This window comes from Lactuca serriola, chromosome 7, assembly GCF_051521515.1.
Source record: "Lactuca serriola cultivar US96UC23 chromosome 7, Lser_US96UC23_V15, whole genome shotgun sequence".
NCBI classification, from domain to species: domain Eukaryota; kingdom Viridiplantae; phylum Streptophyta; class Magnoliopsida; order Asterales; family Asteraceae; genus Lactuca; species Lactuca serriola.
Genome location: NC_136414.1, coordinates 78,771,843 through 78,788,266, shown reverse-complemented (window position 1 = coordinate 78,788,266; position 16,424 = coordinate 78,771,843). Strand labels below are relative to the sequence as shown.

Genomic DNA, 16,424 nt, shown 5'->3' with positions numbered 1-16,424 from the left:
TCCATTATAAGTATAATGAATTACTAAAGTAACTAAATGTTTTTCAAATTCCCAATCTTAGTTACTTAGGCAAAGTGAATTGATGCAATTCCATGAAATTACACTTTGTGCCCTTGCGAAGACGTTAGTGGAGTGTGTGTTGTTTACCGGCACACTAAATGGGTCTAAGCAAAGGTAGCAAAGGGTGACTCAATGTTTTTCATAGTTCGGTGGAGTGTGTGTGGTTTACCAGCACATCGAATAGGTGACTGTAACATGTGAGGGCACCATGCAAGTTTGCATGGTTATTCACACCCGCTTTGTGATCCTCGGCATCCCAGTCACAAACAAGAGGGGCATATCAAGATTTAAACATGCCATTGAAATGTTCAATGAATCTCAAAGGATCTAGGAGTTTTCATAGATTCAAAACTTAAATTTCTTTTTCGTTTTTCATGGTGGAAATTAGTGAATCGTCATTCACTTACCTTCAAATGTTATGCAATTTGGGTTACGGCATCCCTCTCCCGAGTTGTAGAATATAGTGTTGGGTCCTAGCCTTATTATCTCATTTGGGTGATTTACTAAGGACTCAATCAATCAACTAACTTGAATTCGTTTTCTCTCGTTTTGTAGATGTCAAAGTTTGACAACTATGGTCTTCTCAAATCTTGTGGAACAAGCATTCCACATGAAGATGATATTCCACGATTCGATCGAGGAACAAGAGATCATACTTCACTTCCTCCTCCTCCTCCAATTATTCTCCCTAACCCACAAGTTCGAAGGCTTGAAAAGTTCAAGATCACTCAAGCCCTTTTGGCAAGTAAACATAAAGAAGGAAAGTTGGTGTGTGCACACGTCCAAGGGATGAAGTCACACATTGATAGGTAAACAATGTTGGGATCCGTTGTCTGTGAGGAAATGGATGTTGATTGGGTTCTTCAGTCACTTCCTAACTCATATAGTGAGTTCGTAAGAGAGTACTATGTGATGAACCGCGACGTGACCCTTATAAATCTCACCTATATGCTTATTGTTGCTGAATCAGCAATGGTTTGGCGCAATAGAAAAGCAAAGTTGATTGGTGAATCTGCCTTCAAGACCTCTATGGATATAGACAATGGCAACGAAAGACATGCTATGATCGAAAGGTTTGATCATAAGAGAAAGGCAATGTCTAAAGTAGTTCCATGTAATGTTCCAAAAGAGTCAATTTGCTTTTATTGTCAAGAGAAAGGGCATTGGAGACGAAGCTGCCCCATTTACCTAAGAGATCTAAGAGTTGGGAGAGTCGAAACGTATGACTCTAATATAGGTGAAATCCATTAACTAACTCTTTTAAGCTTCTATTCTAGATTCTTAATACATAATGTGATAAGATTACAATTGATGTTTTGTAGGATCGAAGAAAAGAAAGGAAGCTTAAGGGAATAAGTGAGCAAAATCTAACCATGAAGGAATGGATTTCGATCGCATTTCTCAAAGATTAGATTCTTGAGCTACTACTTAGAGTTAGAATTAGATTGCTAAGAAAGATGTATTAGCATAGTTTTTCAATGAATTGCATTGTAAGGACAAATTTTTCCGCAATAAATAAATTTTGATTTTATGTTATCCTTACAATGGCGTGTATGAAAAATTGATGTTTGAATGTTTCTATTATTAGCAATAATGGATTTGGTTCTTATTATGTTATTTATGGAAAGTCGAGAATTTAACAAATAGGGAGAGTTTCTCATCGCCCAAGTTTCAATTGGATAGAAATTTGGAATCACGCAACTTGGTTGCACGATGAATGAGAAATTTCATATTGGAAATTAGACTAATTCATTGACAAAGTGTCAAGTGAAGGACTAGGAGATCGAGCACACAAAGTTGCGTGTTGATCAAGTCCATCATAAGAGTAACAAAGATATTCGTCATGTTTTACTAAAAGTTTAGTAAATGTGATTATACTTACAAGATTAAGTGTAATTATGAATTGATTGAAAAGGTTTAAATCAACAGCAAAACGAATAAGAAGAATCAAGTAGGCAGAAAGATAAAAGTTTCTCCATTCTAAGAAAAAGGGAGAGTAGCTTTTATGCTTTATGATAGGACTTAATGATTAAGAACCATATCTCAATTGATCCTCTAAGTGAGTCTTAGTACAATTGTATGTATAATAAGAGGAATCAAGAATTGAAGAAATGGTTAAATCAAGAAGTCAATCATACTTCGTTCCAAAACAAGTCTTAGAGTTGAGATTGTGACATTGAGTGGAAAAGTATTAAGAAGGTTTATAACATTCATCAAATGTGGAAAGTTGTGATGTCTTGGATAAGACAAAGACCAACTAGGACCAATTTATGAAGAGTTTTGATAAAAACTACACTAACTCTTGAATATTTGTCAAGAAATGTTTATTGACAAGAGAATCTTATATGTCAAGGAGTCAGTGGGAGTCTTAATGGTTTTGAAAGGTTTCAAGAACAAATCAAATAAACCTTATCGATAATCACTAGCACACGAGTTGAGGTTTACAATCTATCGTGTTGACATTGTTTTGTTTCTGTGCTGTTCCAATTAAGTTAATTATGCATGTGAGTTCTATGAGTTCTCATTTTGAACGCATAAAAGGCAAGGCACCTTGATCAATGGAAAGTACATTGATAGGAAAGGGTGAGCTGCTTAACTACTTGGAAGACATAGTGGGCATCTGTGTTACCATAAGGCAAGAAGTCAAGATTAAGAAAGTTCGGTCCATATGAGTTTGAATTTGTCGTAAACTTTGGTTTTAACAAATTCACATGGATAGGAACAAATACACCATTTAAATCTAAGTGTCACAAGATTTCCTCCTTCATGAAAATGATTGTGAGGAAATCCTTTCACTAAGAAAGATTTTAAGAAGATAGTGATTGTAAAATTGCATTCTCGAATTCGATTATGGTTACGGTATCCCTTTCCATAATTTGAATTGTGAGGTTTGGCAATTAGTCTTAATTGTTTAGACACACATATGAACTATCTAAGGCAAAGGTATATAAGTTCAAGAAGCCTTGATAAAAAATTATCAAAGCACTAAGTATTAGAAACATGAACTTAAGAAATTCAATAAGCATTGTTTTTCTGAAAGTTAAGCTATTTCTGAATACATGTCAAAGCTAGTGGGAGCATAAGTGTTATGTTTTATAATAATCATCATGATAGTGGGAGCATAAAAGTTATGATTGTATGATTATTATGGAAAGTATTGCAAGGTGACAATATTAATTATAGAAAACAAGAGTCATCTTTTGCAAATTCGCAAGGATGGAATAGTTGTTTTACTATAATTAAGGGAGAGAATATTAAGCTTCATTTCAAATCTAAAGGATTAGGTTGAGAAATGTTAATAAACTTAGTCAAAGGTACATAGTGTGTTCTTAAAATTTCGATTATGATTACGGCATTCCTCTTCACAATTCGAATTTTAAGAACATAGCAAATAAAACATTATGCGTCGTGTCCCATACGCTTCGGGTATAGGATCGATTGCAAATGCTTTAATGTTTGACCATTCTAAAATTTTCCAAATGTCGAGCGCATTTAGAGGGAAAAGGGACTAGAATTGGTTTTGAATAAAATAATTAAACAACTATCAAAGGACAATCCAAAGTTTGACGAGGATTGGTCGCTTGTGAGTAGTTGGAAGCATGGTATTGGATGGACCATATCGACATTATTATGAATAGAAAATATTCTATTAAGAATGAGTTGTCATATGGAAATTATGGAAATGTTTCCATATTGGATGGACCATATCGACATCATTACAAATAGATAAGATTCTATTAAGAATGAGTTGTCATATGGAAAATATGAAAACGTGTCCATATTGAGAATTGGATGTTGAAAATCTATGTCTAGATTAGAAACTTTTATGCAAAAGGATGTTTAAAGGAATTTCTTTGAGGAATTGTATTATAACAATCTCCGATAAAGGACTTTGTAATTTCATTGGCAATAGTCTTTGTGACTTTGGTGCAGTGATATTACATATGGATCATTGCATAAAATGTTAGAATCTAGCATATTCTATAAGTGGCAAGAACTTGATATTATTACACTTATGAAAAGGATTTGGAGTTGTGAAATGAGAATGATTGGAAATGTGTTCAATTTGATCTATTTCATAAAGTAAGAACCATAGGTAAACATTGTGTGCATGCTAGGAGCATGGGACAAGTGTTGTAATTCAAGTAAGAATTTGATTACCCGAAACGACAAATAATGAGTAATCGATATGGTGATAAATAAAAGGAGTTTTATTTATACTCAAAGGTTTGAGACCATATGGGATTAGTATTATTCTTGTGTTTCACATTTGCATGTTTTGACTTCCAGAATAATTGAATTTATTAAGAATAATCGAATTATTCGAACGAGCCACATTCGTTCATATGTTGGAAGTAAGTATGAATGAAGACTATCATGAATTGGTTTGTAGATTGTCTAGAGCGTATTAGACATAAGCAAATGTTTGCTGCAACGTTCATGATTGCTTATGAATATGAATTTGAGCATTGGATCAAACCCACGCTCACTTGGATCACTCCATGAATTGTATCACGAGTGATTGGTGAGACGATAACATCTTATATTCTTGAAACCGAGATGTGTGAGTTGTATCTTGCAAATCGGTTGCACATTGATAATATGTAAACGCACTAGTAACTTGGTGTTATAAAACATATTGTTGTGTGTGATTCGGTGAGTAAGTGCAAGCAAGCATTATATCAAATTTTATCCGTTCCTTTTATCTAAAGTAGGATAAAAGCGATATATTTGGGCCCCTCGATGATTCAGTGATGACAAACGTAAATGCTCGGCCGGGCTAGGGCTAATTTGATTTGTTCAATTAGTTAGTCGTCATAAATCGGGAATCAAGATATAGTACAAAGAGAATGATTTGAAATCATATCTCATATGATATCTAGAATGGAGGAATATATGATCCCTTATCTAAGGTCACGCGTATCTGATATGATCAGAGTTAACAGCGGCTTTGGAAAGCTACGATTGCAGATTAGGATCTGAAGTCATACGCATAATAGTTATTAGACTTATCCAAGTGGGAGACTGTTGGATTAGTGTCTAAGTCCATAACTATTTTGGTATGTACTTGACCCGATGGTGCATGGTCCTTTTGGGTTGCCTTCACCAAAACAACTTGATAGGATGAATTATGGAGAGAAAGGATCAAATATGATTTATTAATATATTATGAGAATAATATATTAAAGGAGAAATCATATTGTTTAATTAATATTAGTCAATAATTAATTGGTAATTAGTTTTGTGACTAAAAGAGATTAATTAAACTTAAGAGACTGGAATTGTAATTATAAGATAATTGCAATTTGGGTCATGGATTGCCTTTTATTATAAGGTGGACGAATTCTTTGGGGGAAGCCCATATGAAGTCGTCCAAGGCCTTAAGGAAAGGGCCCCATGGGTTGCTTAGGGCTTAAGCATCCAAATTAGGGTTTCCTTGTTAGATAACCCTAATTGCCTCCTATATAAAGAGATCCCTTATGACCAAAAACGTGGACAAGCAACCTTCTAGGGTTTCACATGTTTTTTTGGGCAGCCTCCGTCCTCTCTCCTCTTCATCCTCTTGCTTATGGTGTTTGTGAACCATTAGAGGAGTGACATTTGTGACTCTATGCTTTCTAAAGTCTATACAAGGAGGAATTGGGATTGTTATTGCTATATAACAATCAAGGTATGATCTAAACCCTAATTATATGTTATATTGATTATCATATTCTAGATCTAGGGTTTATAGTCTTGGATAACTTGCATGTACAATAGAGAAACCTAGATCCAAGCATTAGGGTTTTTATGAGCACATAGGATGTCTTATGACCAAAACCCATCAGGTACGCCAAGCGTACGCATCATAGTTGGGCTCGAATCTATTTTGGGCCTTTGAGCTATTAGGCCTCATTTGGTTATTGGACATGGTTGTATTATGGGAATTATAAGTCATTTCATCTGTTATGGGCCATGAACATATTGATTGGGCCTTATTGGGCCCAGATGCCCATTAATAATTTTGGACATTGACTTTGGGCCCATTAACAAGGAAAGGATAATTAGGCCTCATGGAAGGGTTTGAGTTTTGTGTTTCCTTTGATTAATTAAAGTCCTAACATTGATTAATATTATTATTTAGCACGGGAGGTTACAGACTATTAGGAGAGCAGCTTTCGTATTCAGCAGACAAATGTGAGTTTCCTCACCATACCAATGGGTCTAAGGCACCAAGGCCGATCCATTTCATGATATGTAGTGTCCTAGCTGTAATAATATTATTTTGTATGATAGTTGGTATGAGCTAGGAAGTATGCTTGTATTATATGTGGCAAGTTGGTGTCGAAGACCATGGGAGAGCCCATGGTACTTGGATGTAAGACCATGTGGAGAACCCATGGCTTTCTTATCAAATACCATGGGAGAGCCCATGGAACTTGGATGTAAGACCATATGGAGAGCCCATGGCTTTCCTATCAAAGACCATGGGAGAGCCCATGACACTTAGGTGTAAGACCATGTGGGGAGCCCATGGCATCCTGGAGTAAGACCCTGGGGATGAGCCAACGACATCCCTATTTGTTGTATGCATGACTTATGTGATTTGTATAGCTGTTTAGCTAGTACGTTATGTTATATGTGATTGTGTGTGGTTATGCTCTGTGGAACTCACTAAGCTTTCAAGCTTACTGTTTGTGGATTTGTTTCAGGTACATCTCAACCCAAGGGCAAGGGCAAGGCGTGATGGCGCGGCGTACACTCTATCTCTCTTTCACTGATATGTTTTGGGGACACTCTGGTGATTTAAATAAAGTTGTAATGAATGTTGATTTGGAAACAATTATGTTGGGATTTCATGGTTTATGCAAATGTGTTTTATTAATTAAAAATGATAAATTTCTTTGTAAAATTTAGGTCGTTACAATGACATCCTAGAGCAAGACCAGGCCCGGTTTTAAAGGAGGGCAAGAGGTGCAGCCACATAGGGCCCCCAAAAAAATAGTGCCCGAGTGTTAATTAAATTATATATTTAATAATTAAATATATATGAAACTATTCGAATTTTCCATAAAATGTGTATAGCTCAACTGGCAAAAGCGCCTTTCCTTTTCAACCAAGCGATAGTTTGTTCGACTCATATTCAGGACATTTTGATTTTTAAAATTCAAATTACAGTTTTGACCCTTACTTTATGCTATATATTTCATAATCAACCCTTACTTCCAATATGTTTAGCAAATCAGTTTTTAAAAGTTACATAATTAACCCTTGAACTTTTTATAAAATTCCATATGTTCCTTTTTAATTAATTTGTTTACTTTTAAGTTTTCCGTAACGACAATTCAGCGTCTTAAGTTTGTTTACCTTATATATTAAAAATTATATTTAGGGCCTCATTTTTCTTTTTAGCACAGGGCCCTTAAAATCTCCGAGCCGACCCTGAGTAAGACCCTAGGGGGGAGCCCACGACATCCTTATATGTTGTATGCATGGCTTATATGGTTTATGTAGCTTTTATAGCTGATATGGATTATATGATTATGTAGATTGTGTGGGGTATGCTATGGGGAACTCACTAAACACTAGCTTACAGTTTGTTAATTTGTTTCAGGTACTTCCGAGTCTAAGGGCAAATGCAAGGCATGATGGCGCAACATGCACTCTCCGACATTTGATTTGATGGGACACTCTGATGTTTAAAATAAAATGTTAATGTTATGAATTTTGAATACAATAGTCAATGTTACTCATATTTTATGGGAATGTTTGGTTAATTAAAAATGAAAAAGTTACTTGAAAATTTGGGTCGTTACAAAACCGAGAACACGTATTACATACAAATACAAAGCATAAACCACAAAATATATCCCAACATTTTTCATAACTATTACCCACCGGAAGTGCTTATATATATATATATATATATATATATATATATATATATATATATATATATATATATATATATATATATATATAACATTTATTGTTAATTAAAAACCAATTTCAATTTGTATTTATGGTGCATATAATAACTTTAAAGAACAATAACAATCATAAAAAATGTTTCTATTTTAACTAATGGTTTACTTTTATTGCCATTATAATTTTTTAATGATCAACATGGTATATATCATTTAAATGTTTTTTCCCTTTGTTTGTCGTTTGTAATGGATAAATTTCATGTACTTTGTATTTTGAAAAGATAAACAAAGTAACCGGGTTATACGACACCAAAATTAGAACCTGTACCGATTTCAAAACTTTACGAATCGTTTAGACTGGTTCTGGTTCCAGTTTCAATTTTAGAAGAACCGCTGGCTAAAATAAACGGGTATATGCCTATGCTCAACCTAGTTGTTTCAAATAAAAAACATTATAATTTTTAAACTATATTTATATTTAATTCTTATAAATTATATTTTGTATTGTTAAATATATTTATATTTAGCAGTATAAAATAATTATCAAAATTATGGATAAAATCTATTTATTTTAAAGGATATTTATGGTAACTTGTTTTATTCTAACTTTTTTTTTTTTATTAAATATTAGTTGAAGTACTTTTAGATTTGAAATTTTCTGAAACTTAAAAGTTTTTACTATCTAACTAAACTTTTTTTTCTAATATTTTTCTTAAAAGCTGGAAACTCTTAAATATTGCATGAGCAACACACTCATTATCTTGAAATCAGGTGAGCTACGTATAAAGACACATCAATGTTAGTTGAGCCGATTAAAATGTGGTTTTCATTTTCAGATTATAAATTGAGGACATTTATATAATTTTTAAAATACTCTTCATGCCACAAAACTTTTGTGAGTGATTGCTATGTTATCAATGATCATGCACCTTAAATAACTCTGGTCATATAACGTCAGCTGAACAAAATAATAATAATAATTATTATTATTTGTACTTATTTTAATAATTAAATTATTTATTAAACATGTTTTTTTCAATCTTATTATTTAATTTAAACAAATGAACTAGATTTGTGTAATGGTAACGAAAGTAACCATGGTTAACGGAAGGTAGGTGTGCCTGACCAGTCTGGTTCGGTAGGCGTTGGCTCCTCTTTCTACTCTCCTTCATTTCCCCACCATAAAAGCCCCCCTCTAGTCAAGACCTTTCTCCCAACTACCCCTACCAATCCCCAGAGGATCTAGAGAGAGAAAGCTACACAACAGTAGTTTTTGTTTTCACCGAAGACTACTCTCGAATCTTCTGTATTCTAGTCGGCAAGGGGTTGTTTGGTAGTTGAATTGTTTGGATATTGGGTGGAAAAAATGCAATCCAACTCCGTTAAGATATCGGCGTTTGATCTGATGAGTGCGCTTCTCAACGGCAAAATTTTTGACACATCGAACGCATCGGAATCGGGAGAATCCATGATTCCGCCTTCGTTGGCGATGCTTATGGAGAACCGTGAGCTGTTGATGATACTTACGACGTCTGTTGCTGTGTTGATTGGATGTGTTGTCGTTTTGGTGTGGCGGAGATCGTCCACGAAGAAGTCGGCTAAGGAATTGGAGCCACCGGTGATTGTGGTTCCGAAGAGAGTGCAGGAAGAGGAAGTTGATGATGGTAAGACTAAAGTTACGGTTTTCTTCGGCACGCAAACTGGAACAGCTGAAGGTTTTGCTAAGGTGAAGAATTTCCGCCAACACTTATTTAGATTTCGATCATAAGTTTTTTTTAGCGTAATTGACATTGATATCTTCTTGTTTAAAGGCACTTGTTGAGGAAGCTAAAGCTCGATATGAAAAAGCGGTCTTTAGAATAATTGATTTGGTGAGTATTAAATTAACTTTCATCTGGAAATCAGATTCTCAAAGCGTTTGAACTTTATCAGCCAATTGAATCGTGAATCCTAATTGATTTTATTTTCCAAATGTAGGATGATTATGCTGCTGATGATGAAGAGTATGAGGAGAAACTAAAGAAAGAATCTCTGGCCTTCTTCTTTTTGGCTACGTAAGATTTCCATTTTCTCAATTAATTGCCCCCACTGATTAGATTCACCCCAACTTCCCTCAAACCTGTAAGATTTCCATTTTTGGAAGCTCCTCTAGTTAAAATAATTTATTTTACAAAAACTATTAACCATATATCGCTATCTAGTAAGTGAGTATTTAATATTTATTACTATGATGTGTATAATTTCATAAAGATATGGTAGGTGGCTAATAAGTACCTACTGATTGATTTTTGTATGATAATTTGTTGTGTAGATATGGAGATGGTGAGCCAACTGATAATGCTGCCAGATTCTATAAATGGTTTACTGAGGTAAATACTGCATAACTAGTACACCAATCTTTAATTGTTTAATTAAATCTTCTTGCTATTTATGTAGGGTGATGAGAAAGGAGAATGGCTTAAAAAGCTTCAATATGGAGTATTTGGCCTTGGCAATAGACAATATGAGCATTTCAACAAGGTGAAAGTTAATATCATGTTGTGTATTGGTTATTTGGTTAATAATTAAGCAACTTTAACATTATAATTTAATGTTTGTGATATATAGATTGCAAAGGTGGTGGATGATAAGCTTGTTGAGGCAGGTATGTTCATTTCTTGACATATTGCAATACACATATTACATTTGTGAATTGTGCACACTTTTTTTTGCCAAATTGGTACAAATTGTTGATTTTCTATTATTTATACTTTATTATTCTTTACTATTTACAGGTGCAAATCGCCTTGTTCCTGTTGGCTTAGGAGATGATGATCAATGTATAGAAGATGACTTCACTGCATGGTACTAAAAGAAAATTTTACCCTTTTGTCTATTAAATATTTACAAATTTACCCTTTTCTAATATTTCATTTCTTCAGGAAAGAGTTAGTGTGGCCTGAATTGGATCAATTACTTCGTGATGAAGATGATACAACTGTTGCCACTCCCTACACAGCTGCTGTTTCAGAATACCGAGTTGTGATTCATGAAAAACCAGACTCGTTTTCTGAAGATTATAGTCAAACAAATGGACATACTGTTCATGATGCTCAACATCCAGTCAGGTATCATACCATTCTCAAATTTTTATCGTTATATTTTAACATTATTATATCTTCTACATTTTGACATAATCTTGTTATGCTTAAAAGATCCAATGTTGCTATCAAAAAGGAGCTCCATACCCCTGAATCCGATCGCTCATGCACTCATTTGGAATTTGACATCTCCAACACTGGCCTATCGTAAGTTTTTAAATTCATAGTACTGTCCATCTACCAATCTAATACCCTATGTGTACCTGATTTACATCTGACAGTGTGACTATGGGTCAGCTCAGGGGTTGTTGGAAGAATAACCCTTTTGCATACCAATGTGATAGCTATTGTGTATTTGATTTACATCTGACAGTGTCTGATTTACATTTGACAGTGTCAGGGTTGTTGGAAGAATAACCCTTTTGTCAGTGGCTACTGTGTACCTGATTTACATCTGACAGTGTCAGGGGTTGTTGGAAGAATCTGTTAATTTATTTATTTATTTGTATTTTAGATATGAGACCGGGGACCATGTTGGAGTGTACTGTGAGAATCTAAGTGAAGTTGTGGATGAGGCTGAAAAATTGGTAGGTTTACCGCCAGACACTTACTTCTCGGTCCATACCGATAAAGAAGACGGAACACCACTCGGTGGAGCCTCCTTGCCGCCTCCTTTCCCGCCATGCACTTTAAGAAAAGCATTGGCTTCCTATGCAGATGTTTTGACTTCTCCCAAAAAGGTATTTATAATTATAATTTATACCTTCATATCTAGCAATGTACTATTTATTATTTCAATAATTATTATCCGAATTTAAACTTAACAAATTCTTGATGCCTATTTATTTCAGTCTGCTTTACTTGCCCTAGCTGCTCATGCTACTGATCCTGATGAAGCCGAGAGACTGAAATTCCTTGCATCTCCTGCTGGAAAGGTTTGGGATTTCTTTTCTTAACATGAAAAGTGGTGTTATTTATTTATTTATTTGTTGGATAAATATTGTTCAGGATGAATATGCTCAGTGGATAGTGTCAAGCCAAAGAAGCCTTCTTGAAGTCATGGAGGCTTTCCCTTCAGCTAAACCTCCACTTGGTGTTTTCTTTGCATCTGTTGCCCCTCGCTTACAACCCAGATACTACTCAATTTCTTCCTCCCCAAAGTAAAGTTTATTTCCATAATCTTGATTTTATTTGTTAAAATAATAATTCAAGAATGTAATAATATTTATATGTATATTATTAATCTTACAGAATGGCACCAGAAAGGATTCATGTTACTTGTGCATTAGTGTATGAGAAAACACCATCAGGACGTGTCCACAAAGGAGTTTGTTCCACCTGGATGAAGGTATTAATTATCAATTATCAATTATCAATTCCTTTTTCTTTTCTTTCTATAAATAGCAACCAAAAGGGTAAACGTGAGATTTCAAGTTTATGGTTTTATTTTTCAGAATGCAGTGCCAATGACAGAAAGTGAAGATTGTAGTTGGGCACCTATTTTTGTTAGAACATCAAATTTCAGACTTCCATCTGATCCTAAAATCCCAATTATTATGATTGGTCCAGGAACCGGATTGGCTCCTTTTAGGGGTTTCCTTCAAGAAAGATTAGCCCTAAAGGAATCCGGATCCCAACTCGGATCATCCGTTTTATTTTTCGGATGCAGAAATCGCAAAGTGGTATGTATATGTTCAAAATCTTTTTAAAAAAAAAAAAATTCAAGAATGTTAAATTTTTATAAACATTTTTTATAGGATTTCATATATGAAAACGAGCTTCATAATTTTGTGGAGACTGGAGCGCTTTCCGAGCTTGTTTTAGCCTTCTCCCGTGAAGGTCCAACTAAGGAATACGTTCAACATAAGATGACTCAAAAGGTGACAAAAAAAAAACAATATTTAGAATTTAAATATTTAAATATTTCGGAATTTTTTTTAATATAAAAAATGTGGATGCAGGCTTCGGATCTATGGAAGTTGCTCTCTGAAGGAGCGTATTTGTATGTATGTGGTGATGCCAAAGGCATGGCTAAAGATGTACATCGAACACTCCACACTATTGTCCAAGAACAAGTATGTTCAATTCAATTCTTGATTTATTTGGATTTTAATATTATATGGTGTTAAATATTTTGGGGCCCACCTTCTCTTATCTTCTTACCTTTAAGGCTTTAAATAATACACCGTGTGGGCCCCTCATGAAAACCGACATCTTTTTTTGATGTGACTGTTAACTGTAGCATTACTTTTCTATTTGGCATATACCCAATTTGAAAATTACATATTTCTCCATAAACCTCATTACTTGAGGGTAATTTGGACATTTGACCACCATATTTTGTAATATTATTTATTTATGTATCAAAGTAAACCGTATATTAATTTTCTTTTTGGCGGATATCAGGGATCTCTGGACTCCTCAAAGGCAGAACTTTATGTGAAAAATCTACAAATGTCGGGAAGATACCTTCGTGATGTTTGGTAGCAATCAGTTTGGATTAGGCCAACTTATTCGTAATTAAGCAAAAAAAAAACGTATAATGATGGGAAACACAATTTGATGTGTACGGAAATTCTTTCATATTCTTGTGTATGTGTTACTTTTTGTAACTTATTATTGTTGGAATGTTTTTTTTCCTTTCTTTTCTCTTTTCTCTTTTTTCGGTGTAATTTATAAGGTGATACGTAATTACGTATAGCTTTATTATACATATATAATTAGTCCATGTGTTTACCAAAAAAACATTATTTTATCATTTTTATGGTTGTAATGAATTGAAAAAAGCAAGTGTATTTATGTTATGGTTGTATAAGAACTTGAATTCGATTGATTTAGTTAGGTGAAGTTGGAATACAATGATTGGAGAAAAGAGGGTAGAGAAAAACTGTGCATTTAAAAGAGGTGTTTGGAAACTTTGAGTGGACGTGAGATAATGGTGATGAAAAGTCGACGTGAGATTATGGTGATGCAAGGTGCAAAAACGATGATGTCACTTTTTATCATGATTTAGATATATTCAATCTGTGAAAAAATAATAATTTGTGGAGTATTGGTAACATATTATAACATCATTTTGATGTCACTTTACATGTCACGTCACTTAGTGAATAACCATTGTCGTAAAGTCACATTACTTAGTGGCGCAGCCATGAATAACCATTGTCAATATATATAGGGGATAATGACTTAAAAGAGTAACTAATTATAATTTTTTTTTACGTATTTAGTCACTTAACTATTTTTGGTGTCCTGTCAACCCTTAAACTTGTATTTTTGTCTAAATCACACCATTATTACCGACAATAGCAGGTAAAACCAGTTTTGGAGCACCTCCGATGACATTTCCGGCGTATCTTACCTCCGACGACATCTCCGGTTATCTTCCCCGGTCAAATGTGAATTTTCCGATCATTTTTTTCAATCAAATGTGAGTTTTTTCTTACCAATATTATTGATTACCCACGAAAAAATAAGTTTAGAACCCACAGAAATCCAACAAAAAACGTAATTTTGTCTCACCATATGTGTGTTCATGTGAAAAGCTCAAAGAACTCAAGACACTTTATTTTTGAACAAAATAATGAAACTTGGAACAAAGAACCACTCGATTTTGGAATAAAATCGAAGCTCTGTTGCAATAAATCGTTTGTTTCATTCTGAAGAACATTGATCTATGAGATTTTTTGAAGAACTAAAACATCGATCTGCAGAAAAATGGATGAACACGAACACGATTTCAGAATCGGTTTTTGATTTGGATTTGAAGATTCATCTTGTTTTGTGGATTTGTGTTTTATTACCTCATATTCACTCATGAAACTCTTCGCATCTGTTCTTCATTTTTCAGTGTGTTCTTCATCTAAAAACCTTAGAACTTGAAATGTTGTGTTCAAGAAATCAAAAATCGATATGATTTTGTTCAAGTAACCCATAGTTGAAACGATTTTGTTGAAGAAATGATTTTGCAGGTTTCGAATTGGGGTTTTTTCTTGTTCAGGAACAACCGGAACATGATTTTCAGATGAACTTCCCTTCAATTGTAGGGAAAAAAAAGATCATTTTAGAGAAAGAGAAATCTGATTTCGACTCACCGGAAAAGTGATGATTGACCATAGAAGAAGACTGGAAAAAAGATGGTCGGAAAACTCACATTGGACCGGAGATGTCGCCGGAGGTAAGCTACGCCGAAAATGTCACCGGAGGTGCCCAAAACATTTTTTACATGCTATTGTCGGTAATAATGGTATGATTTAGACAAAAATACAAGTTTAAGGGTTAACAGTGCACCAAAAATAGTTAAATGACCAAATATGTACAAATCGCATACTTGGTTACCCTCTCAAGTCATTATCCCATATATATATATATATATATATATATATATATATATATATATATATATATATATATATATATATATATATATATATTCTATGTAGTTATCCTATCTCGAACATTAAAATACATGATACAATCTCTTTAGCTAGATGTACAATATCGTTGAACATGTTTACAAATAAATCCTTTTACATATATAAAATATTTTTTTTTGAGGATGTTGTAGTACCCCCAACACCCCCATGTAGTTCCCCCAGTGACATCACCAATTGAGTAAATGATCAACATGCTATTACACTCATTAATTTTCATGTCATCGGGTTTTTTTTCGAGTTATTTTTTAATTATAAAATGAAATATATTTTTATAAAACAGAACATTTAAAAACTAAAAAAATAAATTAAACCTACCATAACCATAAACTTAATCACCCAAATATGTTTTCCTAATCTGCTTCTTCATCGCTAGTAGCACTGTCAGATCTCGGGGCAACAAACCCTCCTCGCTAGCCTAAAGAATTGACAATTGATTTGTCATTTGTTCTCGCTCTCTTTGCTCATTCTCTTCCCGTGCTTGCCTTTCAAGAAACTCAAAGTGCCGACGTCTCAACTCATTTTTCCCTTTTTGTATTAAACTGTGCTCATCGAACTTTGCTTTCATTTCCACCATGTTTCTTGCTTTCGTCTCAAGTTCCTCCGCGTGTTTTGCAGCGCGTCTCGTTTTGTTGTGTCCTGGCGATCGTCGTGGCGGGGAGATATCCTCGATGTCATCCAGAATGTCATCAGTGTCGGCGTTGAGGTCAATGTGAGTTCATGCATCCGAAACATCGAACAAACTCTAATTGCAATACCTCTTCGATTCGAACCTCTGACGATGTAGTTGTTTTAATCCATTTTGGATCTACTCGCACTAACTCCCATGCTTTCTCGAACTCAAACACATGTCTCATTTCAACCTAATATTGTTCTTTTGCGAATCTGAACAAATCAAATTTGTTGGTTTCACTCTGTCGTTGCGCCTAAAGTTTGGTGTAAAT

The 16,424-nt window shown here is 34.2% G+C and overlaps 1 protein-coding gene across 1 annotated transcript; it reads left to right on the top strand.

Moving 5' to 3' along the window:
* The first annotated feature begins 9,165 nt into the window (after positions 1-9,165).
* On the top strand, positions 9,166-13,696 carry LOC145061674 (NADPH--cytochrome P450 reductase 1). The gene is made up of 17 exons (XM_079009209.1): positions 9,166-9,693; positions 9,779-9,838; positions 9,945-10,021; positions 10,279-10,336; positions 10,404-10,487; positions 10,575-10,611; positions 10,742-10,811; positions 10,889-11,074; positions 11,162-11,254; positions 11,562-11,787; positions 11,899-11,982; positions 12,056-12,207; positions 12,299-12,395; positions 12,502-12,729; positions 12,805-12,927; positions 13,009-13,122; positions 13,454-13,696. Exons 1-17 carry the CDS (start codon positions 9,334-9,336, stop codon positions 13,532-13,534), a joined length of 2,130 nt encoding a protein of 709 aa, XP_078865335.1. The 5' UTR covers positions 9,166-9,333; the 3' UTR covers positions 13,535-13,696.
* Positions 13,697-16,424: the final 2,728 nt, after the last annotated feature.

Excerpts from the sequence above, each read along its gene's own strand:
- LOC145061674 (XM_079009209.1), top strand. The coding sequence starts at position 9,334 with ATGCAATCCAACTCCGTTAAGATATCGGCGTTTGATCTGATGAGTGCG. Across the intron at positions 10,488-10,574 it reads AATATGAGCATTTCAACAAG|ATTGCAAAGGTGGTGGATGA; the intron begins GTGAAAGTTAAT and ends TGTGATATATAG. Across the intron at positions 11,788-11,898 it reads TTTTGACTTCTCCCAAAAAG|TCTGCTTTACTTGCCCTAGC; the intron begins GTATTTATAATT and ends TATTTATTTCAG.